The following is a 27,196-nucleotide window of genomic DNA, read 5'->3' as shown; positions in this document are numbered from 1 at the left end:
ATATTAGTGCTGGGAACCAGATTTGGTCCTCTGGAAGAGCAGCAATTGCTTTTTAAACACAGAGCGTGACATGAGCAGAGCTGTAGAAGCAAGGAGGCTTATTACTATTTGATCAGGGAGAGTACTACAGTGTGAGAGGAAGAAAGGGAGGCTTGGTATTGAATTGTCAAATTCAGGAGTATCCTGGCTGTCAGATTCTTGGTCTCCCCCAAAGCCCTGCTTTTCTGGTGCATAATAAAGGGTACGCACTATATTGTTCCTAATCTGTGGCTCATACACTTTGTCCTTTTTTTATTTTGACCACACTGCAGTTTACCTGGCCGGAACTTCTGGGCTCCAGTGAGGTGAACGTGGAGGACTTTTGGACGACAATGGAGACAGAAGTGATTGAGCAGGTTGCATTCCCTACAAGCATCCCCATCACCAAATTCGATGCCTCCGTTATCGCTCCCTTCTTCCCACCACTCATGAGAGGAACTGTGGTCGTCAACACTGAAAAAGACAAAAACCTAGATGTGCAGCCAGTACCTGGTAAGACCATTTGGATTCTATTTGCTATTAAGAGAATGGCTCGGTCAGAAGTCTTGAACATTGGCCATGGCAAGACAGAGCAGTGGTAAAGGGTGCTGGGCCCATCTGAAGGGCTCTCTAAAAATACAAAGCTGTGCCTGGGTATAGTAGTAAACCTTCAATCCTAGCACTCAGAAGGCAGAGGCAGCTGGATCTCTGAGTTTAAGGCCAGCCAGCCAGAGATATATAATGAACCCTGTTTCCAAAAAAGAAAGAAATATACATTTTGCATTATGACCCAGAATGATACCCATACTCTGGCACATGTCACATCTATAGTTAGAAACTTGCAAAGAACAGTTATTTTCCTATACCAAGTATAATACACCTTATTTTTGTTTTAATTTTTAAAAGCCTGGAAAGGAAGTATTAATTTTGTCTGTGCTCTGTCTGACACCCTGATGCAAACATCGTTTCTTAACATTAGAGAGTGAGTCTCTCCCTCCTTCATTTCAGCCACTTCACCTCTGAGCTCTGCCCCCTTTAAACTAGGTCAGGAGCATAGTATATAGAGAGAGTTTTTTAAAATGACAGCTGTTGCCTGGGGCTCAGTGGTTAAGAACACTGTTGCTCTTGCAGAGGAAACCAGGTTCAGTTCCCAGCACCCACATGGTGGCTTATAGTAATTGGTAACTCTAGTTCCAAGGGATTTGATGCCCTTTTCTGACCTCCGTAGGCATCAGGCATGTACACGGTGTACATGTGTATATGCATGCACTCACAGAATAAATTTAAAGTAATAGCTCATGTTTCTCTTGTTGCATCTGTGCTCTTGGTTCTGAAAACAAAATCTGCGGGTTAAAGGGTGACCTGTTTCAGGGTTCTTGGCCATGACTCTATTTCTGTTGTCACATGTAGGTGTTTCAGGGGCATGGTCCAAGTTCTGAGAGCATTCAGACCTCAGTGAAGCTATAGGCATGCCCACTGCCCCCACCTCTCCCAGCACCCCGGGGAGTGCTGTGGGTTCTCCTGGGCTGTCAGCGGCACCTCCCATCAGCTCCATTATGTGTTGCAGGCAATGGCAGTGCCTTGGTGAGGCTGCTGCAGGAGGGTACCTGCAAGCTTGAGGAACTTAGCTCCTACGGTGGGGAGGAACTACAGTATCTACTGGAGCAGTGTGGCATCCCCTTTGACCCAGAAGACTCCAGGGTGAGTGTTGGGAATGGCTGTGAAGACTGAGGCTTTGGAAGCAGGAAGGCTATATAGGTTATAAACCCCATATGATTGGGCAGTTGTGCTGGACAGAGGGTTCTAGAAGTGAGGAACCAAAGAAATAGCAGCAGCCAGATGGTGGTGGTGTGATACTTCGTTTGTGTTCTGACAAAGCTTGCAAAGAAGCAGCCACAGTCATCTCTTAACCTCTGAATCCTCTGAATGAAAGGGTTGAGATACTGTCAATCCTGCCTTATCATTTCCTCTCTCCTTCCTGTGTTATCACTTCCTGTCTCCTCTCTGTATAGACCTCCAGACCTCTATGGTTAAATAGTGGCTAGCTCCACCCCCTGATCTCCAGGCAAGCTTTATTTGTCAGAACACAAACAAAATATCTTAACATGGTGGCATGCATGTGATACCTTGACTAGACTCAGGTTTCCAATCCTGACTCCTCTTACCTCATTTACAAATCAAAACAATTGAAAATTCACAAGGCTCTTGTAAAGAACACTTCACACAGAGACTGGTTTAGGCTCATAAAAATAACTGCCATGAATGTAGATTATATGCGATGTATGGAATTTAACCATACCTGACTTGCTTTCTGTGCTGTTGAAAATATGCTTCGTTAAAATTCAGATTCAAATAGTCTTTGAATGTTTCTCTGACAAGGCACCTAGCTGACAGCTTCCTAAAGTTTACCTATACCTAGAGGACGGGCTGCTGAGGCTCTAAGGCCTTTGCTTTGGGTTTGGAAAGATGTTTGATACTGAGTACCTTAGCATTTGTGCCTTGAGTTTTAGTCTTTCCTTCTCTCCAGGATCAGCTCTGCTTTTCCTTATTGGCTCTCTACGAATCTGTACAGAATGGAGCTAGAGCCAGACCGCCCCCAACCCATTTCACAGGGGGTAAAATCTACAAAGTGTGCCCCCATCAGGTAAGAAAGTGGCATGTGTGGAGCATGGGGTGAGCTTGCTAATAATGTCAACCTGCTCACAGAGAATCCGATTGGTCCCTTTGGGACTAGGACTTGTGTCACTGTGAAACTGGGGGAATCATTGCCATTTGGGGGGCAGGAGTTGGGAGCTTGGGTCATTCAGTAGTATGTATTAAACACCCTACTACGTGCTGGCCTTGAGCTGCCCACTTGTACAACAGTGGTAAAAGACAGAGATGCTGTTCTTCTTTATTTAGTTGACCTGTTGTCATGGAGAAAGTTACCACAGCTTGCGATGCTAGCCCTGGAGGAACTAAAGAACTGAGATAAAAAGCGGGGGTGGACTTCTCTAGGCAGCCAGAGAGAGCCAAGACCTGGGAATAAAGGAAGAGCCCAGAGGAGAGCCAGACAAGTGACCAGAGCCCTTTAGGATGGTGTTGAATGGGAAAGAATGGTGAAATCACTCCAGACTCTGTAGAAGGGGATGGATGATAGGGTAGACAGAAAAGGCTACAGGATAGGTTGTGTAAGGCAGGATTGGCCTAGGAAGATACCAGAATGGAGCACCAAGGACTGAGTGGGCATTGTCAACAGATTCAGTTCACAGAGATGTGAGAGTCAGGCTGAACTGGCCATAAAAGGAGGGTGGGGCAGCCAGTCACCAGAACAAAGCTGCTCAGGGAGTGTGTCCAGATGTGGACAGTAGAGGGATTCATGTGCTATCTTGGGATTATAATTGGTGGGGAGCAATTCATGTGAACGTGACAGGTAGGTGAGTGTGAAGGCTGACTGCAGAGTGTTGGCAGAAGTGCCGCCTAGGCTCCAGCAAAGGGCAGCCTGTTGAGGTCTGATGGGAACCTTGCTCAGAATACTGGTGCTTCAGTGCAGAGACCTAAGCCTGTGTTTACATTGCCAGATTGGCTGGTAGTGCGATGGATGGAGTAGGGTTTAGAGACGATCTGGGGCACCTTTCAGCCTAACCCAAGTCCTAGCTGTTCTCAGGACAAGGATGAGCTGGTGCCTTCCTTTAGAGATTAAAGTGTGGGGGGGGGGGCAGCACAGTGACTCAGAGGCTAAAGGTGCTTGCCGGGCAAACCCAACAACCTGAGTTCACCCCTTAATCCACTGTGGAAGGAGAGAGCTGAGTCCTGAAAAGTCGCCCTGACTCCCTGTGCTGTGATGTGCACAAGCCTCCGTACACAATAATGGTCTTTTTAGAGGAGGAGAAGGACCAAATGTCACGGTTTCTGACCCCAGTCATGAGCGCCAACTCCGGTGCCTGCTTGCTGGCCCCTGAACTCTGAACTGTACCCTTCATCTCCCACAGGTGGTCTGCGGTTCCAAGTATCTTGTTCGAAGTGAAAGTGCCCGTGACCATGTGGATCTGCTTGCCTCTTCCCGCCACTGGCCACCTGTCTATGTGGTGGATATGGCCACACCCGTGGCACTATGTGCTGACCTCTGCTACCCAGAGCTGACTAGTCAGATGTGGGGTAAAAACCAGGGCTGTTTCTCTAGCCCTACAGAGCCAGCTGTGGTGAGTCCCCTCCTAAGAACTGGTATAAATCCCTGGGGGATAAAGCAGGGCCTGCCTGGGAACTATCTCTAGTGTTCTTATTTTTCATCAGTATTTTATCCCAATGCACCAGTGTTTATTACAGCTTTACTGACTGACCACAGTGTGTTGCTTGGTATAGTTGGACAGTTCCAAACACGGGCATCTTGTGTGAAAAGAGCTTGCTTTCCAGAGAAACTAGAAAATTGCCACTCTGGGGAAGGGATGGTCACTGCACACACTGACCACCCTGAAGGACACTGTTTAATTCCAAGTCCTAGATTCAACCATGAATGTGCCTGTAGACACAGTGGTCTTAGAAAACACTCACTCTGCAAAGATTTTTAAGAGGTGGGGTCTGGGGTTCAGCACTCAGCACCAGTCTTCTCTGATGACAAAGGGAAAGTAAAGCCTGTAGAGGGAGTTGGACTTGATCAGGGTCGTACAGCACATCAGTCGCTGAGTCCTTGTATTCGTATCTTAGTGTGTTGTCACTGGAGATAATTCCTCTGAGGGCCATGTGCACTGCATGGCTGCATGGCCTGCCTTTGATCTTGAAGAGGCTTTTGAGCTGATACCAGATAAGGAGGAAGAGTCACAGGGGAAATGAGTGCCTCTGCCCAACTGCTTGATGGGAGGTGGAGGCTTCCAGCTTGCATTGGAACAGGCATGCTCCTCATTCTCTGGGGCTCTTGGGCTGAGAACTTGTAGAGACCCCAAAAAATTGTCTAATGTGTCCCTCCGAGCCACTCCCTCCCAGTGCTCTGGTGCCTGAATTGTCTAGATGCAATGATAACAGCTCCTGGAGCAATGCAGCGTCTGTGCTGGGATGACCGATTTGTTACTCTCTTTCCTACCTGAAGAAATGACATCTGCAAGGGCTCGAGGGTTTAAACAAGGCTGCCTGACTCCTCAACTCCTGCTCTCACAAGGTTCTCTCAGTCATTCCCTCCTATAAAGCAACTTCTCTTATCTTCTAGAGTGTGTCTTGCCCTGAACTCTTGGATCAGCATTATTCTGTGGATGTACCAGAGGCTGAAAACTCTGTCCAGCATCCAGTCACCAAGACTACCACACGGCGTATTGTCCATGCAAACATGAAACCAGATCCCAATGACCCTAGTGCTGGCCACCATTCCTTATCACTGTGCCCTGAGTTGGCACCCTATGCCTCCATCGTGGACTGCAAAGTCACCAGTGTCCGCCAGCGGCCCATTGCCTTTGACAATGCCACCCACTATTACCTCTACAACCGCCTCATGGACTTCCTCACCAGCCGAGAAATTGTCAACCGGCAGATCCATGATGTTGTGCAGAGCTGCCAGCCTGGAGAGGTGGTCATTCGTGATAACCTCTATCGCCTTGGGGTTGCTCAGATCAAGACAGAGGCACAGGAGGATGGGGAGGAAGAAGGGGCCTCGGTGGCAGAATAAGCCAGGTTGTCATGTACAGGGCCTGCACCATCTTTCTCAAGCCATAATGTGGCCCTTGCCCAAGGCAGTCCCCTGTAGGGAGGGCCTCTGACTGCTGGAACTGACCAAAGAGCTTCCATTTCATGAGCACAGTGGGGCCCTCAACCTCTGGGGCTCAGGGGAGGTGCTGGGGAACCTCTACTGAACCTGAGGCAGCATGTGGGGGCGTGCTATTTGTAAGGAGCATAGGCTAAGGGAACGGCTGGGAGCTGGTTGCTCGGGCCCACCACCACCTGTGGGTCCTGTATCAGGTGGGGAACCACTGAGCTAAGCTGTCCTGGGGGTAAGAGCTCTGACTCCAGTCATACAGGCTTCCTAGCCTGTTGCCTTTAACTAGAGGCCTTGATGGCTTATTCACTCTTGGCGTCCCTTTGGGCTCTTCATCCTAGAACAGGAGTGCATTCTCTTTAACTCCAGCTCTCTCTCCCCCCACAACTTAGGGCAGCCGAGGAGGGAGGAACAATCAGTTCTGGCTCCCTCCAGGACTGTCCTCTGCCCTGGGTTTTGGGGAAAAGAATCCTTCCTCCTTTCTCTGGCCACTGCTACTGTACCCTACATCCTCGGGGCCCTCAGACCCTCACCGCAGAGGGGATGTGGCCCATAGTTGTGACATAGCTGGCAAGCAGTAGGAAAACTCCCTTCTGTGAAGGGGAAGCAGATAGGGCTGTAAGCAAACAGCAACACAGGCTCAGGTGCCTGTGGTTTGCTCAGGGCCCGGGAATTGGCCAAGTGCTATTTAATTTATTGAGAGGGTGGGATAGGTGGCTTTCCCTCTCGTTCTTCCCCCAACAAGAATAAAGTTTATTAAATTATCTGGTTTTGATGAAGCAAGTGCCAGTTCCCTGCTCATTGTGTCCTTGCGCTCTGGAAGTGGGAGCTTGCTCATCACTTCTCATGAGGAGAGCATGGAAGGAAGTCCTAGGGGCCTTGTAGACACAAAGAACCAGGCACTGGTGGCAGTGTTAATGCTGTTAGTTTAATGTTGACTGTTAATAATGAGGACAAAGCGCTTGGAGAGGAGCATGCAGTATTTGCTTGTTGTGGCCAGCCTTGCACCAAGGTCCAATGCCTTCCAGCCTAGAATGACAGGGCACTAGATAGAACACCCTGTTAGCTGCCACTTGGCTCGTTCTAGCAGTATGAGATCCAGGATAAGGTGGGACCACAGGATGAAGGTCAAGAGTGGAGACCAGTCCTGTGAGCTGCTTAGAAAGGAGCCATCCTGCCCCAAGAAGCTCGTAGTCTGAGCATGACAGGGAAGGGAGGCAAGCCTCTGCAGCCTTGGGAGCTTTGTCCTTTCCTGAGACACAAAAATCAGTCTTTCCATTGAAACACAAGACAGGAACAGAGAGAGGTTCTTTCAAGTGGGAAACGAAGACAGTGAACTAGGGGTGCACGAATTGGCATAGTAATACAGGCAAGCACTGTGAAAACCCCATTGGCAGTGATGGCCCAGGTTCTGGGAACGGGGCCTCTGACCTCCCCAGACCCCCCTCGTGTTCCGAAGTTCCAGAGCAGGGCCAAGCTGAGGATAGAGTTCACATGTTCTCCCATGTCACCTGTCCATGGAGGAGGTAGAGCTGGGAGGTGGGGAGCAGCAGCACGCTGTCCCGCCTCAGCAAAACTGGTAATTGTTAGGCTGCAGCAGGGGCTGGGAGATGTCCCCTGGCTCACAGCAGGCCAGGTGCTCGCTGGAGCTCTCCTCCTCTGGCTCGCTGCTGCTGCCACCGCCGCCACTGTCACTACCGCTGCTGCTTGGCAGGTTAGCATAGTCCTGAGTGGGAAAGAAGCCAGAGACAGCTGAGGCTTTTCAGGCCCCGCATTGGCCAGCCCAGCAGCCATTGCAGCCGCCTTCCCACCTGCTCTGTGCTGTCCTGTTGGGCCTGCTCCTGAAGGAGGAAGCAGATCTGCTGGAAGGTGGGTCTCTTGGTCGGCTCCAGGTCCCAGCAGGACTGCATGATGCTGTATCTGTAGACAGAACAAAGTTTGCCTAGGTCAAGTTCTCAGGGGAACATCCCTAAGGCTCTACCTAGTTTAGGCCCCCCAGAACTAGTCAGAAGTAAGTTAGGAGTTAGAGGTGTGGCCTGGTGGTACAGCACCTATTAGCGTGCTTGATGTTCCTGGGTTCAAAGTTTAGTATGGAACCTTAATACACAGCAGATGGAAGCCTAGAACCTTCTAGACAAAAGACCAGGGCCATGTGCTCATCTGACAACCACCCTAACCCTAGAGATCCTGTCGCCTCTCTGGGTCCCTTTGCATACATGTTCTTTGGTGCAAATACAGGCTGGGCCATTTGGTATCCGTCCTTCACCAGTTTGTAGAACTTGCTGTTCACCAGGATGCCTGGGTAGGGATTCAGACCTGCAAAGGCCAGGAGCACATATAAGAGACACCACTGGTTTCCCCTCCTCACCTACGTGCATCTCAGGCAGAGTGTAAAAGCCCCAGCCCAGCTGTAGTCCTAGAGCGGAAACTACTCACATACCAGGACTCCCTAGCTGAGACATTAAGTAGTAAGTAAGCTTGGGCTTTGGGAGCTAACAGCCTTCAACCAGCCCCTCGTTACCAACCACAGAGTCCGCACAGGCTTTGTAAGGAGACTGAATGAAGCCTGGATTATAAATCCGTAAAGAGGTGATGCCAGAGTGCTTGGTAGTACAGGTAAGGACTCAGCATAAGGGCCCTGTGCCTACTCCCAGTAAATGGAAGCTAGATGGTGACTAGTGCCATCTTCAATGTCATTTGACAGGTAGCAGTCTAGATAACACCTGCTGGGCAAAGGCAAGTGAGGGAAGGACTCAGGAAATGTGCATTGTCTGGAGGGCTTGAATCACACCCAGGTGCTGTGCTGGTTCAAGAGCCCTCTCCATCCCTTGGCCTTTGCTCTGTCTTGGACACCATATGTCCGTGAATAGATTTCATCCATGAGGTTCAAGACAGTGGGGTCAGCCAAAGACAGGTCAGCCCTAGGCTATGCCCGAAGCAGGCTTAACAGCTTACCAAGCGAGAAAATCTCCCAGAGCAGGATTCCGTAGGACCACACATCACTCTGAACTGTGTAGACACAATCGAAGATGCTCTCTGGGGCCATCCACTTCACAGGCAGGCGGGCCTGAGGAGACAGTCCTGTGTCACTTGGGGCTGTGACTCCACAGCCTGCCCAGCCAGCCACACTCCCTCTCAGCACTCACATTGCCCTTGACGACATAGTTGGAGTCATTCATGATGTCTCTAGCCAGCCCAAAGTCCCCAATCTTGGCCACATGTCCGCTGGTCAGCAGCACATTACGAGCCGCTACATCCCGGTGGATGCACTGAGGAAAACACAAGATTAGTCTGTTTATAGCTATCTCTGAGGCCCGGGAGGGAGGACATGAGGTCTTGGGTCCCTGGTGAGGGAGTAGAATCAATAGTCCACTGCTGTCCAAACCTGTGCAGGTCTGAGGTCTGAGAATTCAATGTGGCCAATTAAATGTTTTGAAAGCCCCACAGCCCTGTCTCCCGCACTCCTCTTGCCCTCAGAGCAGCAGTAACAGCTGGGCCGCTGCGACCTCAGAAGCAATGAGTACCCATGCCATGAGCAAACTCTGGTCCACAATATTGCTAACACCAGCAGCTGCCACCTCTGAGCATACAACACCAGGTGCTTCTCCAAGTATTTGCATGCATAATAACCTATTAGACCCCCCCCTACACAATTCGTGAGGATGCCCATTTTTTTGTAGACACAGATCTGAGACTTACAGAATCTGAACCGTCACAGCAAGGAGCAAGCCTTTGCCCCTCTCATCTGTTCTAGGGTAGCGGTCTGAGCCCTTGAGTTCTGAGCCAGCAAGACTGTGCTTCATGAAGAGAAGCTACTATTGCCTCGCTCACTCTGCTGTGGAAGACAGTTGTTAAGCCTGTCCGTGGCCACATAGGGAAACAGGCATGTAAAGGCCAGTACCAGGCCTCCAGGAGCCTCCTTGAGCACTGTGCCCTCCCACTGCCTCCTGAGGCCCCCTGTACCTTGCCCGTTTACTCCCTCACATTCACACTCCTCCATTGCTTCTCACGGGCCCCTTCCCTCCCCTTCATCCCCACAGTCAGTAGGAATTCCTCCTCCCTCACCAAGACTCACATTTTTAGAAGCAAGGAAAGCCATGCCCTGAGCCACTTGACTGGAGAAGTGGAGCAGGTCCCAGAGCTCCAGTGGCCGGCTGGCCTCTTTGTCCAGATCTAGGAAGAGGCATCAAGGCAACCCTGTCACACCCTGCTCCTCCTCAGCCCCAGTCCCCAGCTCCTAGGCCCATCTACCCTTCTCTACCCTCATCCTGGTCCCTCCAAACCTTGTTCAAAGGAGTCATTTGAAGAAGTAGATACAGGCCTCATCTCCACATAGGTGTCTACACCCTGACTGGAGAAGCCACTGTCCCTGGATAGGAAAGAGAATTGGGAAGTGATCAATGCCGTCACTGCGTAGCCTAGCCCAGGCATTGTCCTCCAGCTGCCCCGTGGACTCCCTTAGTCACTGAGCAGAGGGGAAGGAACCTCAAGTTCAGCTTGAGTGTCCCTGTTGACAAGGAAGGCCCCATGCCACATTCAACTTAAGCAATCATTGTGCCCTTCTTAGCCATTCCCAGTGCCAGAGACGCCCCATTCTGTCATTGGTCAACTCTGCTTGTGGAAGGTCTTCATTGCTCCTAAACCAACATGCCCCTGGGATTTCCTTCTCCATCCTCAAAGATGGGAATCAGATGTTGTGCTAGCAGCAATGCTGAGATAGGAGTACATTCCAGGCCCCTTCCCTGTTCTTTCCACACAGCATCTCACTAGCTGGCTTCTCGTTAAAAATCACTCCAGGAGGGTGGCACTATAGCTTGGGGTAAAGGCCCAATCCCAGGGTACCCATATGAAGGAGAGAGAATCAGCTTATACATACACATTACAAATAAATATATATAAAGACAAAACATTTAAAGATACACAGGAAGAGGCCTGGAGAGATGGCGTGAGAGCACTCGCTGTTCATTCAGAGGATCTGGGCTTGGTTTGTGAACCACGGTGGCTCCAACTGCCCGTGATCCTAGTTCCAGGGTATCTGACACTATCTTGGCCTCTGTGGGCATCAGAAACACATATGGTACTCACACACACAGACACACGCTCATACATATACTTTAAACCAACTACTTGGAGAAGTTTTAACATTCCCCATTGCCCCAGGCAGCCACTCATAGCATTAAACTTGCCCAGGCCTAGAGCAGAGATTAAACTGACTTAGGGCATCTGAGCCCCAGGGAGTCTCTTTCAGGGAAGATTGTACCTCTGTAGGTTTGGGTAGAGAGGCAATAATACCAGGGACACCCAGGTGCTTGCTGTGGGTGATAAGGCACCTGCAGATGCACAGCCCCACCCTGAACAGCCACTGCTGGTGCTCAGCATTCAGCCAGATCTGGTTTGCCAGCACGCTGCTTCCAGAGAGAAACTAGGGTCTCTGTTAGGATCCATCCACGGCACAGCCAACATCTCCTTGTTCTGGAAACCATAATTCTACAAGAGCATAACTTGGGGCCCATAGGTAGGACTGAAATGTCCCACACTAGGGATTGTCTGTACGCTTGAAGGAAACTGGGGAACCACCTTCTCCTTTGGTTTCTCCGGGCTCAGCAGCAGCCAGTGCCTTCACCAGAAGCATGCTCCCCTTGTTGACTGTGAATGTCCTTCTGTATATGTTTCTCTTATTGGTTGATGAATGAAACACTGTTTGGCCTATACAGGCAGGAATATAAGCAGGACTAAGAGATGGGGAGAATTCTCAGAAAGGTAGGCAGAGAGACTTTGAGGAGAGTCACCATGTGGACCAAAAGGAGTAACAGGTATGGGCATTCTCCAATAAGCCAATACCATGTGGGAATACATAGAGTAATAGAAATGGGTTAATAATTAAGACAGAGCTAGCCAGTAAGAAGCCTAAGAAATCAGCCAACAGTTTTATAATATGTCTTTGTGTGCTTATTTGGGTATGAAGTGGCAGAATTATCTGGCAGGACAAGAAAATCCAGCAACACCTGGTTCTGAGTATGGCCTGATCTAGTACAAGGGCCACACCCACCATAACCCAGAAAGGAGACTCCAAATTAAAACACAGCAGGCTTAGCCCAGGTTCCCCCTCTGTCCCATTCATGGGCAACATGAAATTTATTTCTTCCTCTCTCTGCTTCCCCATGTGGCTCTGTCCATAGTCTCTGGTGGCTTCCAGGAATCCAAAACCAGCAGAAGACCCTGAGAGGTTCACCATTCTGTTGGCTCACCCAGGGAAACTGAAGCCTGAGTGGACCAGGGACTTCACACAGGCCAGGCTGTTTTGGTACCTCCAACCAACAAATAGACTCTGTTCTTGCTTTTCCATGAAGAGTGTGGAGACAGGTTGGCCATTCCTGAATGAACTATGTGTCCTGCAGCCCTCACAGACAAGCTTTGGCACAAACAGGAGCACACATTTCCCCCCCCCCCCCGTCTCTGGCCAGCCCTCCATGTGTAGACCTGGGAGAGTCTTTCCACACTTGAAGGTGATATTTTCATGAACCCATCACCTTCCACATGCCTGGTAAGTGTTCAGATAGTTGTTGAACGATGGGGATGTGTTGTAAGAAAGCAGCGTTTCCTTAGAGCCTGGGGTAGGTATTCCTCATGACACACAGGATGTATGGGACCCCCTTTTCATGGTGGCCTCCTTTCTGCCCTGCTCTTTGCCAGGGCAGAAATACATACCTGCGTATGTATTTCTTCTCCAGGTGGATGTTCTTGTAGCTGGAGTCCCCCTCCAGATCCTGACCAGGACTCAGGCTGGGTCCCAGCATGGCCTCAGCTTTCCTCCGCAGGAAGTTGAGTAGATCACCATAGCAGCAGTATTCAGTGATGACCAGGACAGGCCCTAAGGCAGCCAGAAGTGGGAGAGAGAGAGAGATGCACCCCAAGGGTTCACTCCCCATGTGAACCAGGGCCTCTGAGTTATAATCCTGCCTCTGGAAGCAGGCTTCTCGGTGCTTAAATAACCCTATCTATGTAAAGCATTATGGAAACTTAACAAAACTCTCAAAAAAGAGTCTAGCCTAGTGTGATGATGATGCTCGCTTGTAAATCCTAGCCCTCAGAAAGCTAAGACAAGAAGACAGCAAGTTTAAGGTCAGCTTGGGCTACATGTAGGAAATTCCAAACCAGCCTAGATTAAAATGAGACTGTTTCAAAAAGAGGGGAAATTCGCCTAAGTTCTTTATTTAGAAGAGAACGGCAGTTCAGTATGGGATGAAGTTGCTATATAACGAAGAGGAGAAAAGTGACTTGGAGACTTAGGGCATGTACATCTGGGGGTAGGAGCTTCATAAAAGGTAGATCTAAGCCAGGCATGGTGCATGCCTTTAATCCTAGCACCCTGGAGGAAGAGGCAGGCAGATCTCTGAGTTTGGAGCCAGTCTGGTCTACAAAGTTAAGGGCTACACAGGAAAAAAAAAAAAAAAAAACCCTGTCTTAAAAAAGAAAAACAAAACAAACAACAAAAAACCAAACAACAACAAAAAACAACAAACCAAACAAACGCTGATAAATCTTGGGAGAAAGGTAGATTTGGGGCTTCATGTTAAATATCTGTAAGTGGGCTCAGGGAGCTGCACATAACTGCCTATATCAACCACCCATGAGCAGCTCCCCGCTGACTGTAAGTACAGGCTAGGAATGTTAAAGATTTGGAAGCAGTGATGCTACAGACACTTAGAGCAGATGAGAAGGGGAACTGGAGCCAGATGTCCAGGGACCCTTGGATACCAAGACCATGAATCCCCTATTCCTGCCCATTTCTCACCTCCATGAGTGCAGGCTCCCAAGAGGTTGACTATATTCTCATGCTGTCCCAGATGACTCATGATCTTCAGTTCTGACATTAGGGCCTCCTTCTCATCAGCATGAGCCGTGGCTGCAAGATGGAGCACCCATATACCCAGAGGGATCAGAATCCAAAAGAGGGAGGAGAAATACAGACAGAGGGGAGGGAGAAAGATGGGAAGAGACAGAGACGGGGAAGGAGAGGAAGGATAATGCCTGTTATCCAGCTAATCTGCAGTGGAAGAAGCCAAGCTATGACAGGGTCATTCCCCTAGGTGGCTTCTGTTCACCCTAACTTCCCTTGGGCTCAGTCAGAAAGCCCCTTCCTCCTCAAAGGTGAACAAAGACCCTCAGAACCAGGGTTCACAAGGAGCCTGAGGCTTGGTCATCAGGAAGTCAAGTCCCAACTTAAAATCCCCCAGGTCCCAACAAGTTTAGAGTGTGGCAGGCACCTCCTATGACAGCAGAGCCAGCCTTGTCACAGCAGACACCATTCCCAGACCCCACCCCCATGCTGCACCTCCTCAAACTCACACTTCAGCATCTTCACAGCCACCTTCAGCACAGCGTCTTCTTTGCCCAGACCAAAGGCTGTGGCCTCTACCACCTTCCCAAAGGCACCAGCTCCGAGAGTCTTACCTGTCACACACACACATGGGTTCCTTAGGGTCCTGAGGCCCATCCGGTCCCCGAAGTCCCCATCAGCTGGATGATGGGAGATCACAAGCACTGAGGACCCTCTCACCAAATTGCAGGTTGTTCCGGGGGAACTCCCACTTCTCATTGTACGGCAGCTGGGTGGGGTCGATGAAGGTATAATTGTTCCCTTCATAGCTCTCAATGATCTTCCAGCGCACCTGGTACTTGGGTTTCTGCAGAAGGAAAGGGAGGCATGGGGTGGATGGGCCAGCAGGCAGGCCTTGATTCTCAATTCCCAAGAGCAGGAGAGGACAATGCAGTGTGAGCTGAGTGGGAGCCTGGCATCTTGCAGGCACAGAATCAGAAGCTAGTCCGTTCTTGATTCTGCCTTACTGTGTGACCTTCCCTTCTCCAAACCGGATTCCTCAGCTGTTCAAAAACCATTTCTGTGTTTGATAGTTCCTGGGCCAACGTGGAGGGTAGAAGTTGAGAATTATCCATTCATTCACAAACCTGTCCATTCTATCATCCAAGTGGTTTATGTTGATGGTTTTCTTCGGGGTGCTAGGGACTGGACAAGGGCCCTATATATGCATAAGCACATACTGAACAACTAAGCTATCCTCCAGCCCTACTTTTATTTTCAGTTGTAGGCAAATATACAGAAGAGAAATTGTACTATCCCACACATTTTCAAGTGTACACCTCAGTAGTATTAAGCACATTCACACTGATAGGAAACCAATTTCTAGAACTTTTTTGATCTTATAAAACAAGCTCTGTACCCAGGAATACCAATTCCCTACCTTCCTCACCCCCTTTCTAGCCACTAAAAACATTACCCTGTCTCTAATAATTTTACTTCTCTGGGTGCTAAGGTGGTTCCCAGGCTAGCATTTGCATGGCTAAGAGAGGCATTCGACTTAGACATATAGATAGGAAACCTTCAAATAATGTCGTGACAGATGAACCCATTGGTAACCAGGCACTTTCTGATCGGAATTGAGACTACAGGAAGGAATCCACATCTGGTGTTGTTATCTTGGTCAAAAGTATCTGTCTAGGGAGCTTATTGACCCTAGTGAAGAGTATACAGCTGCTGTTTCACTAAATGGATAGGATATGCCTGCCAATTAACCTTCTAAACAATTCTGTTTATCTCCATAGACCAGTGTTGTTCTTAGATTTGGTCAGAGAAGTTGCTGTTTGCAACCTTCAGCAGTAACTGCAGAGACTCATGACTAGCCAAGATGCTCAGAGCACATGACTGTTGAATGCTCAGCCACAAATGAGACATCTGTATTCCTCCAAGGCTCAGGGGACACTGTGGGAAAGACGGTGAGAGCTGGGATGGGGTGGAATGTATGAGTACAGTCTTCCAGGCATGACACAGCTACAGCATTCTTGACTTCACACAGCTCTGAGTACCTGTGTAAGACCTGGACAGGCCGGAGCTATCAACAACCTGTCATGGAGGATGGAGAGGCTCACGAGTGCCCCTCCCTGAAGAACTTTAAGCAGTTAAAGATTACTGGGGGTGGGAGAGAGGTTTTCCTCAGTTGTTCAGCCCATCCCTGTAAGTAACTTCTGGCCTATACTTCTGTAAGCAACCCTAACAAAACATATTGGAACACACACACAAATACACATCTGTACACATGCATATACACACACACACACAAACACACACACACACTAAAGTGAAAGAGTTTGGAGAAAGAAAGGGAGGGGGAACGGAGAAGGCAATGGAGGGTGAATGTGATTAACAACATTAAGATGCTTGAAAATGTCATATTGAAACCCATTATTACATAAGTAATACATACTAACAATTTTTGTTTGTTTGTTTTTGTTTTTCTAGACAAGGTTTCTCTGAGAAACCTGTAGACCAGGCTGTTCTGGAACTCATTCTGTAGACCAGCTGGCCTCTAACTCAGAAATCTGCCTGCCTCTACCTTCCCAGTGCTGGGATTAAAGGTGTGCACCACCACCACCCAGCCTAATGTTTTAAAGCATTTAAAAAATATATAGCATCATGACGTCAGCAACACAGGGTGACAGGACAGAGCGTGGTGTGAGATGAGCAAGAAGAGCCTATGAGGAGCCAGCAACAGCCAGCGTTGTCTAGGCACTGAGCACACAAATGCTGAACAGCTTTATAACAGGGTAAGATCCTTACAGACTCAGGCAGGTGACCAATGTGGCTTAGGAAATGAGAGGGGAGCTTTCATGCAGCGAGGTCGGGGGGGGGGGCGTTGTAAGAAGTGGGCTAACACCAGGCGACGGTCATGCACCCCTTTAATCCCAGCACTTGGGAGGCAGAGGCAGATGGCTTTTTCTGTGTGTTCCAGCCCAGCCTGGACTACAGAGCAAGTTCCAGGACAGCTAGAGCTACACAGAGAAACTATCTTGACCCCCCCACACACACACACAAAGTGGGCTATCTCCTAACTGTAGGGAGAAGGAAGAGGTGCTGAGGCAGACCCCTCTGACACGAGGGGACGCCTTCACATTATACCTTACTCTGGCTCCGGGTCCCTCTCAGGGTCCCTGTGCCCTTCCGGCCCAGCTCAGATTGGGATCGAGAGAGAAGCAGGGGATGCGATCGATTCACCTTTTCTTGCCCCTGGGGCAGCTGCATGAGGGTGTGACACCATGATCTGCCCTGAGAAATGCTGAGGGAAGTCCCATTTAGGGCAAAGTAGAAGCTGGGCTGGGATGGTGGAGGCCACTGGGCCCACAGACCGACTCCATGTCCAATTGGACGACAGGCCTTGGGGACTAGGCCTTGGGTGCTTCAGTGAGGGTAGTGTTGGTGGGGAGGTAGCCTGTCACTGAGGTCTTACAAGCAGAAGAGATCTGCCATAACTACAGGGAAGAACTTCCAGTTGGACATAAAGAACACCCAGCTGGTCATGACAGCATACACTGTAGTCTTAACACTTGGTAGATGGAAGCAGGAGGATGGGGTGTTCAAGGCCAGCCTTAGCTACAGGAGGCCAAGGCCATCTTCAAAGCTATAAAGACCCAGTCCTCAAACAAACAAAAAACTAAGCACACAGAACACCACCAGCAGCAGCAGCAAAGTGTCTGCTTGTTACAGCTTGAGGAAAGAAGCTGAAATGAGATTTGGGAAGGAACTCCCTCAGGCTGGGTGACCCCTCCTGTCCCTTCTATCTTGCATCTCTAGGAGTCTCTGTGGCTAGGACTGTTTTTCTCCACTTCTGCTTCCCTGTTTTTCTGCAGCTGGGCTGACTCAGCCTTCCCACCTCCACTAGGGCAATGCGGGAAGGGATGAAGGGAGGAGGGGGAGGGAGGTGTGGCTGGAAGCTCACAGGTCTGATTCCAGTGCTGAATCCCTGACAACCTGAGGAATTCTTGCTATCCCCAGGGTCTTTGGGGACCATCCTTGTCAAAGTGGGGTGGCCTGCAAGGTTTCTTCTTATCAGGGGTGGTGACTGGAATGTCAGCTGCAGGGGCTTCCTGAGCCTTTCCTGGAAGCCGGGCCTGGCTACATCCTCACTGTGGATCAATTCACCAGTTGCTCATGCTATCCCTAAGTCCAGGTCCTCCCTTGATTTCTTGACAGGGATTGAAGAGAGCATGGAAACATCAGATCTTGTCCCCCCCCCCAATTTCCTCATCAGGCCAATGGTTCTGTGGGACAGGTATTGAGTCTGGGGAAGATGGAGACCTGGGCACCTCCCACTGCAAGCTCTCCAGACCCTCCTACCCAGAATCTCTCCAATGGCTTCTTTCTGCTTCTCCCCGTCCTTCCTCTGCACCCATCATTCTCCCTTCCTTTGTCCCTGTCCCCAGGGCCAGCCGACTCCTACCCTTTCCGCCTTCCCCTACTGTTGTGGTTTCTTGTGGTGACTCAGCCTTGAGCAGAAAGAACCCTTCCACAGACAGGCCCCCTCTCACCCAGATCTGGGCGATAGACAGGTGGGGCCACATCAGCTGGGAAGAGGCTGTCCAGAAGAGAACTGTGGCCTGCCCTGACTCTTCCAGATCTTTCCCTCAGGGGTACCTCAGCCAGGGGACATCAAAGGGTCTGGGGAACAGGGAAGCCTGAGGCCACAGGTTTCCTGGCCTTGGACTGCTTAAGAGGCAGTTACATTTTGTGGATGGGAAATGAGAAGGAGCAAACTATTTAAGAAATGACCCAGTAGAGAGAGTTGAGGTGTTCTAGACCACCATCAGTGATGCCAGGCAACCAAGGCAGAAAGGCCTGTAGGATCTTGGTGCTGGTGGGGTACCACAGAAAGTTTTAGATCCAAATAAGGAAGGATTTTGTGTATCTCTGAGAACCAGGTAGCCATGACAGTGACTAAGCCATGTCTGGGTGGCAAATAGCACCCAACAACCAACCACTTTGGTGTGTGGTCAAGGAGATACCAACTTCAGCCATACTCCCATCCCAACATGCATGAGCTAACTGGGTCTGCAGCCAACTTCCTCCTTGCATGGAATCACAGGCTCCACCACCCAACGATACTGAAATAGGAAAAATTAATAGTCTAAAAACCTAAAACTACAAAGCCTATACTGGAAAAAGAAAATCTCTATGCTCCCTAAGACAGCACAAAGGAGAGGCTAACAAAGAACTGAGGATGTGATCAGAGGCCAAAGTCCAGTTAACACACCCAGCTGTGTCAACGTTCCTCTGTCCTAATGGAAACTAGGTAAGTCAGGCATTGGTGGCACATACCTTTAATCCCAGCACTCGGGAAGTAGAGGCAGGCAAATCTCTGTGAGTTCGAGGCCGGCCTGGTCTACAGAGCTAGTTCCAGTACAGGCTCCAAAAAGCAATACAGAGAAACCCTGTCTTGAAAAACAAAAAAGCAAACAAACAAAACAACAAAAAAAAAAAAAAAAAAGAAAGAAAGAAAAAAAAAAAAAAAGAAAAAAAAAGAAAAAAAGAAAGAAAGAAAAGAAAAGGAATCCCTGGTCAAGGAAGCAATTAACAAATTTATATGCCCTGTCATATCCTGCTCAATTGTATCTTACTTAAAAATATGGTTATTGCTTTACCATGGAAACTTGTAATCTCCAGGGTTTCAGCCTCATGTCTTCCCCTTTAGCCCCGCCTTTAGCTGTAAGCTATATTCCACTTGTTCCAGAGTGATCTGAATCCTTGGTAATCAAAGAAACCTTTGTTTTTACATTCAGTGAGTTGCCTCCTTGGTGGTGGTCTTTTTGGGGTCCCTCAAACTGGACATAAGATCCCCAAAAGCCCCAGGAGCCTGATCCCAAAGGTTTTGTTTCCAACCAGTTGGTGAGTGTTTTGTGTTTGTTAAGTGTATGTTTTTCTGTGAATGTCATGTGTTTGTTAAATGTGCATTTTCCTCTAGGTACGCTAGCAAAATATAGGTAAACAGGTTGATGGTACCCTTGATGGACATGTTAGAAGGGCAAGACCTGTCAGGAGTTGGGAGATGCCCCAATTCCTCATCCAGGGTGGGGGTTCAGCCGGCAGCTGAACTGACCCACACTCTAGGAGGGGACCTGATTGAGGACCAAGTTGCCCTGTATTTGGCTAGCCATCTGAAGGTTCTTGCAAGAGTCTGGAGATTCTGTATAGGGCCCTAGTCTTACTCTGTTGTACTGTATTGTACATCCAAGTCTTACTGTGTTGTACATCTGTGCTGTGTGTTATTTTTGTTGTTTCAATCCTATGAATGAATCCCTTGACAAATAACAATGACACAGAGCCCCACTACCCCGCTAGACCTTTGTCAGGCCCACTGGAAGGATGTGAAGATGACAGCCCGTAACAACAGTAAAAATGTCCATAAGAATAAATGCACTACTCTTTGTGCATCTGAATGACCTGCTTTTAACGTTGGCTGGGTCTTTCCAACTAGACCTTGTTGCCCAGGTAGAAGACACTGTCTTCTGATCCATGCTGGACATCCTGACCAGATACCATACACAGTTACCTGGCGAGGTCTCATAGAGGACCCTCTTCCCCTCACCCCATTCCTTCTGCCCTACAGGTGATGGCAGTCATGCAGAAGCAGTCCCCAGGATCACTAAATCTATCCTTCAGGGGGAAACACATGAATTTGATATCTTTCCCCCTCCTTATGTCCCCCTCACCTTCTAAGGAACCTCCAAGAGCGGCAGAACAGGCAGAGCCAGTCAAGCACCCAGCCAGAGACCCGGGAGGCCCTGTGTGAGCCACACACAGCCATAGGGCAGCTACCCTTCAGGCAGAGACTGTAGCCTCTAGGCCCTGAGGGACCGCTGGATGCTGCAGGAAATCAGCCTTTTCACTACTGCCCATTTGCCACTAATAACTGGCATTTGCAGAGCATTCTATTCTCAAATAATCCCCAAGACCTGATTAATTTGTTAGAAACTGTTCTCTTTAGCCATCAGCCCACTTGGGATGACTGTCAGCAGCTCCTCCAGGTTCTGCTCCCCACCGAAGAATGAAACAGGATCCTGGAAGAGTCCCGGAAATTGGTTCCAGGACTTACAGAAGATCTATCTACTGACCCAGTGGTCATTAATGCCCATTTCCCATCTATATGTCCTGATTGGGATTAAACACCATCCAAGGAAGGTATGGAGAGGCTCCTGGTCTATCGCCACGTTGTTGGCGGGTCTCAGAGTGGTGGTACAAAAGCCATCCAGAATGTGTAGGGTGTATGAGTTAGACAGGGTCCAGATAAAAGTCTGACCATGAACCTGGAAAGGCATCAGGAGGCCTTTCTCAGATATACCCCGTATGATCATGAAGCAGGAAAGTCCAAGATGGCCGTGATATTTGCTTTCATTAATTGGGCAGCCCAAGATGTTAAGAGAAAGCTACAGTAAATAGAGAGATTAGAGAAAAAGTACCTCAGAGACCTAGCGGCAGTGGCGAAGAAGGTTCATGATAGTACAGAAGATACGAGACAAGAAAAAAGCCTGCCCAGAATCCTGGAACTGCAACAAGCCCACCATTAGGCAGAATTGAGAGATCCTCCTAGCCACCAACATGGGAAAGCCCCCTGGAAGCAACACCTCTCAGTCAGGACCCAGAAACGGCCGTGGGTAAAGGAAAGAGCAATGTGCCTATTGGAAAGAGGGTGGTCATTGGGTCAAACACTGCCCAAAGAAAAGGTAGGCTGCTGGAGTCTTCCCTGCCTTCCCTCAAGGAGACAACAGCAATTAGGGGAAACAGAGTTCAGCCCTCACTTCCTGAACCCAGGATAACACTAAAGGTAGAGGGGAAAAAATTGATTTTATGGTGGACACTGGAGCAGAAAATTCAGAAGGGCCAATGGCTAATGAAACTACCTGGGTGCCAGGGGTGACAGGCACCAAGCCCTATTGGTGGACTACCAGAAGAACAGTAAATCTGGGAACGGGCTGGGTAACCCATTCTTTTCCAGCCATACCAGAATGCCCTTACTCTCTACTGGGGCTGGACCTCCTCACCAAAATGAAAGCACAGACTTCTTTCTCTAGACATGGGGCAGAACTCAGGCACGAGGACAGTTTCCCTGTGCAAATCTTTGTAACCACCAGCCTGTCTGAGAATACAGGCTACATCAAGAGGAGAATGCCATCCCCGAGCCTGTAATCTCTGAATGGCTAAGTACCCTTAGGCCTGGGCAAAGGCTGGTGGCGTAGGATTGGCTAGCCACTGGCCCCAATTTTGGTAGAACTAAAGTCAAAAACTGAACTGGCCAATGTCCACCAATACCCCATCCCTCCAGAAGCTAAAAGAGGACCACCCTCCTCATCTATCACCTTCTGAACCAGAGAGTCTTTACCCAAAACTTGAGTCCCTGAAAGCAACCAGTGGTCTACTTGTCAAAGAAACTTGATCCAGTGGCAGCAGAATAGCCACCCTGCTTATGGATAATTACTGCTACCACCCTTTTAGTGAAAGACACTGACAAGCTAACACTGGGACAGAATTTAACAATAGCCATGCCCCATGCCTTAGAGGGAGTGTGCAAACGGCCTCCAGACTGCTGGTTGAGCATTGCGTATGGTGCACTATCAGACTTTGCTCTTAAATCCTGCAAGAATCACCTTTCATGTGCCCACCTCCCTGAACCTGGCTACCTCACTGCCAGACCCCAACCTAGAGGCCCCAATCCATGACTGCACAGAAATCCTGACACAAGAGTACAGCATCCAATCAAACCTAATAGATACCAAAGAGACTTTGTTCACCAATGGCAGCAACTTCACACGGGAGGGGCAGAGACGTTTTTCCAGTCAGGCATGAAACGGCACAGTTGGTCGCATCCTGTCCAAGTACAATTTTCCTGCATTGTTGGGCTCAGACAATGGACTGGCCTCCACCTCTCAGGTAAGTTAGGGAATAGTTACTGCACCAGGGGCAGATTGGAAATTACATTGTGCACATAGAACTCAGAGTTCAGGACAGATAGAAAGAATGAATAGAACTTTAAAAGAGACCTTAACTAAATTGACCATAGAGACTGGCACAGACTGGGTGGCTCGCCTTCCCTTTGCTCTCTACAGAGTATGGAACTCCCCCTACCAGATGGGCCTCAGTCCCTTTGAAATCATGTTCAGAGTACCTCTTCCTGTTATCCCCAATCTCCAATCTGAACTCTTGGGTGAATTGGACAACCAATACCTCTTCCAGTCCATTCAAACCTTACAGCTGACCCACAAATGGGTATGGCCCCAGCTTAGGACTATCTATGAAGCTGCTGCTCCCCCTGAAGCCCACAGGTTCCACCCAGGAGACTGGGTCCTTGTGCACACACACCAACACCACTGGACCCTGGAACCAAGATAGAAAGGGCCTTATGTAGTCCCTATGGCAACACCAATTGCCCTAAAAGTGAATGGCATCATCACCTGGGTCCACTATCCCCATGCCAGACTGGCCAATGCCTTTGCCACCCCTGAGGACCACAAGGAAAACACCTGGGAACCTCCAGACATCCCACCAACCCCTTCAAGCTTCAACTGCAAAGGAAGGTCACACCCTCAATTTGATCCTGACATGCCTGCTGCTGCTATGCCCACCTTCCCCTGCTACCACAACCAACATTACCAGTCAATACCACCTGGCTTCTGATCAACACTGGGACCAGAAAACTGGCCAATTCCACCTCATCTAGCAACCATCCTAAGAACACCTGGTTTCCCGACCTGTATGTAGATATGTGTGATTTGGTGGGCAGTGATTGGGATCAGTGATCAGGAGCCATTCCCAGGACATGGCTGTAATTTTCCAGGGAGCTGAGGTAGAAGAACCTGGGCCCTAGGGTTCTATGTCTGTCTTGGATATGACCGCTCCAAGACCCAGAAAACTAAACTTGGGGGCCCCAGGGAACTATACTGCACAGACTGGGGTTGTGAGTCCATTGGATGGATCAGCTAGCAACCCCCAGTAGCCAAGGAACGCATTACCATCCAGAGACCAGAAAATTTAAAGACAGTAGGCACAGAAACATGTACATTCATGTCAACCAACGAGTTGCCTTTGGCCTCTGCTATGAAAAAGAGCAGTTCCCCGATTCTCCTTGCGCCACCGCAGGGGGACAATGCAATATGCTGGTTATCAGCTTCACAGAGGCAGGGAGAAAAGTAGACTGAACAAGAGGAAAAACCATGGGCTCTATGTCTTTGTGGGACAGGTTATGATCTGGTGCTGCCCTTCACCCTGCACCCTGTACCTCCAGCTCCTACTGATACCCATAGGACCACTGTGTGCTGGGCATGAGAATGCAAAGGATCGAAGGTCATAAAGCTTGGATTCCCCTTCTCACAGGTCAAAAGGACTCCAGATAAGTACAGCTTTTGTTATCCCACCTGTCTGTTGCTAAGGACGGGATTTCCTCCCCTGGTCTTAGGACTCTTACTCTTTCTGATCACTAAAACTATGGGCCTGAAAGTTCCAACTAAGTACATTAAGTTTTAACTCCTGTTCCTAGCTTGAATATATCCCAACAGGTTTCTCCAAGCATCCGCTACTGAGGCTGTGAACTCTGGACTCTGATGATGTGAATCAGTCCAGCCCATATGAGCACTCCTGCCTCTTCAACAGAGTCCGCAAACCAGATGCTTCTGATAAAAACCCCATTACCTAAATTGCCTTTTTGCTTTGAACTAGCATTTCAGCCTTCTTGGACCCCTGACAATGTCCCAAAGTCAGCAGAAAGTAGCACAGGAAAGAATACATCATCCCTTTTTCCTGGTTGAGATGCTGAGACTCCCTTACATAGGGAACAAAATGACAATAGATACAGGTGTCACATCCCTAGAAAAATCTGTCAGCTAGTGGCTCTTAGGGCTTGAGCCCCTCCTTAACCACCCTGATATCTACCTTCATAGGTCCCCTTCTGATACTTCTTTTACTGCTAACATTCAGCCCCTATATAGTTAATAAACTACTCCAGTTCATGAGGGATCATCAAGGCACCATTCAGTTAATGGTCCAGAGTTACCAAATTACCTGCCAGGAAGCAAGGGTTTGGTTATTGATGCAGAAGCCAAGGGGAGGAATGAAATAGAAAAAATTAATAAAGTCTAAAAACTTAGGCTACAAAGCCCATATAGGAAAAAGAAAATTCCTAAGCTCCCTAAGACAGCACAAAGGAGAGGCTAAACAAAGAACTGAGGATGTGATCAGAAGCCAAAGTCCAGTTAACACATTCCTAGCTGTGTCAACACTCCTCTGTCCTAAATGAAACCAGATAGCCATCAACTCGTGGTCATAAAAATCCCTGGTCCAGGAGATAATTAACAAACGTATATCCCCTGAAATATTCTGCTCAATTGTATCTTACTTAAACATATAGTTATTGCTTTACTTTGTGTAACAACTGAAACTTGTAATCTTGGGGCTTCTAGCCTTGTAATCTTCCCCTTTAAATGCCCCCCCACCTTTAGCTGTAAGCTGTATCCCACTTGTTCCTGAGTGAATGGAATCCTTACTGCAGCTTGACAATAAAAGGAACCTTTGTTTTTACATTCAGTGAGTCATCTCCTTAGTGGTGGTCTTTTTGGGGTTCCGCCAACTGGGCATAACACTATATTTCTTTGACACCCTATCCCTCCTCTATATATACAGGTTGGAGAATCTTGATAACAACCTGCCATCATGAACCCCAATTTACAGATCGAGAAAGGAGCTTCAACTTACACTGCCGTGTGGTCCCACAGGCAGAGCCAGGCAGAGCTAGGCACCATTTAGGCACACCCTTATCTGTACACCTTCTCCTGCCCCCAATGGTAAAGCCCAGGATTACTACACCAGGAGCTCCTTGGTGTTATCCCATGTTGACACACAGTAGATGCCTAATGAAGAGCTCTAGTTACAACATAGCCAGTCAGAATGAGCTAGTGTGAGCAGGAGTCATCCACATCTGCCACCTTCGGGGAGGGGGTTCTCCAGCCCAGCTCTGCTGCCCAGCTTACCTGTTTGTACTTGTACAAGAGCAGCAGCAGCAGCAGCAGCAGCAGCAGCAGCAGTAGAGACATGACAGACATACAGGCCACCACAACTGGAGTGAACAGGGACTCATCAGGGAACTGCTTGGATCCTTCTGGAAGAGGAGGACAGAGGAATGAACAGTCAGGGTGACATGTACTCAGTCCCATCCCTCTACCAGTATGTGAAAATTCTCTAGCAGGGCTGGCTTAGTGCCCAGCCACTGCTTGTACGAAAACCCCAGTGGTGGGGCTTTATCACTTGCACCTGTGGGCAAAGAGGCCTGGGAGGTGGGGAGCTATACCCAAATCTTCCTCAGCTTTCCTGCTGCTTCTCTGTGTGGCCTTAGGAGCTCAGCAACTTATTGAGTCTGAGAGCTAGGCTCTGGGGCCCCAGGTCTCCCCTTCCTGACCTCTAATCCTAGTTATCTTAATGTGGTACGAAAGACACAGTTCATTTCCATGCCCAGACAGGAGCCCCTTAGTAGATGAGTGACATCAAACTAGGACTTTCAGGTGTGTCATCCTTCCAAAATGAAGGGACTTTGCTGCTAGTGGATGAGGGGTTATGGAGATGATGCCTGATACAGTGCCAGCATTCATCACAGTGGGGCTTCACTACTTAAAACTCCCACTACCAGCAGTGGCACAGTGTTTGCAGACAACAGGGGCAACAGGCCTGCCAACAGCTGCTCCAGTGTAATGACTAGAGGATGTAAGTGACAGGATTCCCAAGCCAAGCAGAAGCCAAGGGCTTGCCCTGATCAATCTGAATTGAGAGCTTCACCTGGACCTTGACACAGTAGGTGCCAAATTCTAGCAGTTTAGTAGTCTGGGGAGGCTGAGGAAGGGCTTCTGAGTGAGACTAGGCCCAGATTCGGGCTCCATATCAGCACTGGGCAAACCCTTGCACAATGGTCCTGATGAGGACTATGTCTCAGGATTGGGCAGGGCAGGAAACAAGGGGGAGCTGGAGAAGGGTGGAGGAAGCATCCCCTCTAGCAGTGAACTTGGGATACAGCTGTCTTTCTTCATTCAACTCCATTCTCCCTCACATGAATTTTAATGCAGAGAGGAACAGGAGCCAAAGGACCAGACTAGTGGACCACCTTGCTAGTCTCTCTCTGTCTCTCAGTCTCTCTCCATCCCCTCAGTCTCTGTCTGGGTGTCTCTGCCTCATTCTTTTTTTCCCACTCCCCGATATTGGCCTTTGCACTTCAGTCCCTACTGAGGGGCTCTGAACCTCTCCATGTAGCTACCACTGGAGCCCTGTGGCTCAGGACTAGCCAGGGTGACTCAGATGTGGCACTCAGCATGGCTGCGAGCTTCTCCAAGCAAAACTCCCTGGGTTGGAGGTGAGGGGACTATTATGCCCTGTTCTTAGAACCCCAAAAAGACCACCACCACGGAGGTGACTCACCAAATACAAAAGTAAAGGTTTCCTTTATTCAAGCCATGGCCTGGATCCCACTCACTTGGGAGCAAGTGTAATGTGCCTTACTGCTAAGGGGAGCAGGTGGGGACTTAACATGAAAGACCATAAGGCTGAAAGCCTCAAGATTACAAAGCTTCTATGGTTATATAGGG

General features: G+C 49.1%; 2 protein-coding genes across 5 annotated transcripts in view; one reads left to right on the top strand and one right to left on the bottom strand.

Annotated features, from left to right (window-relative positions):
- The window catches only part of Hmgxb3 (HMG-box containing 3), a 44,596-nt gene extending 38,076 nt beyond the window's left edge, over positions 1-6,520 (top strand). For all 3 annotated transcript variants that reach the window (XM_051201000.1, XM_051200998.1, XM_051200997.1), the window contains 5 exons: positions 312-531; positions 1,586-1,719; positions 2,546-2,662; positions 3,990-4,199; positions 5,198-6,520. In XM_051201000.1, the coding sequence (XP_051056957.1) occupies positions 312-531; positions 1,586-1,719; positions 2,546-2,662; positions 3,990-4,199; positions 5,198-5,650 (1,134 nt within the window). In that variant the 3' untranslated portion in view covers positions 5,651-6,520. The remainder of the gene's footprint in view (positions 1-311; positions 532-1,585; positions 1,720-2,545; positions 2,663-3,989; positions 4,200-5,197) is intronic.
- Positions 6,521-6,643: 123 nt separating this feature from the next.
- Csf1r (colony stimulating factor 1 receptor) overlaps positions 6,644-27,196 on the bottom strand; it is a 31,973-nt gene continuing 11,420 nt past the window's right edge. Inside the window, exons 10-21 of one of the 2 annotated variants that reach the window (XM_051201002.1) lie at positions 25,598-25,722; positions 14,298-14,424; positions 14,087-14,191; positions 13,533-13,643; positions 12,446-12,608; positions 10,021-10,106; positions 9,813-9,910; positions 8,884-9,006; positions 8,693-8,804; positions 7,954-8,053; positions 7,549-7,657; positions 6,644-7,463 (exon numbers count right to left, since the gene is read on the bottom strand). In XM_051201002.1, the coding sequence (XP_051056959.1) occupies positions 7,305-7,463; positions 7,549-7,657; positions 7,954-8,053; positions 8,693-8,804; positions 8,884-9,006; positions 9,813-9,910; positions 10,021-10,106; positions 12,446-12,608; positions 13,533-13,643; positions 14,087-14,191; positions 14,298-14,424; positions 25,598-25,722 (1,418 nt within the window). In that variant the 3' untranslated portion in view covers positions 6,644-7,304. Of the gene's footprint in view, positions 7,464-7,548; positions 7,658-7,953; positions 8,054-8,692; positions 8,805-8,883; positions 9,007-9,812; positions 9,911-10,020; positions 10,107-12,445; positions 12,609-13,532; positions 13,644-14,086; positions 14,192-14,297; positions 14,425-25,597; positions 25,726-27,196 lie in introns of both variants that reach the window. The other variant, XM_051201001.1, reaches the window with a different exon arrangement.

The sequence above is a fragment of the Phodopus roborovskii genome, unplaced genomic scaffold, assembly GCF_943737965.1.
Source record: "Phodopus roborovskii unplaced genomic scaffold, PHOROB, whole genome shotgun sequence".
Lineage (NCBI taxonomy): Eukaryota > Metazoa > Chordata > Mammalia > Rodentia > Cricetidae > Phodopus > Phodopus roborovskii.
Note: the sequence above shows the minus strand (reverse complement) of the source record. Positions and strands in the feature narration are given on the sequence as shown.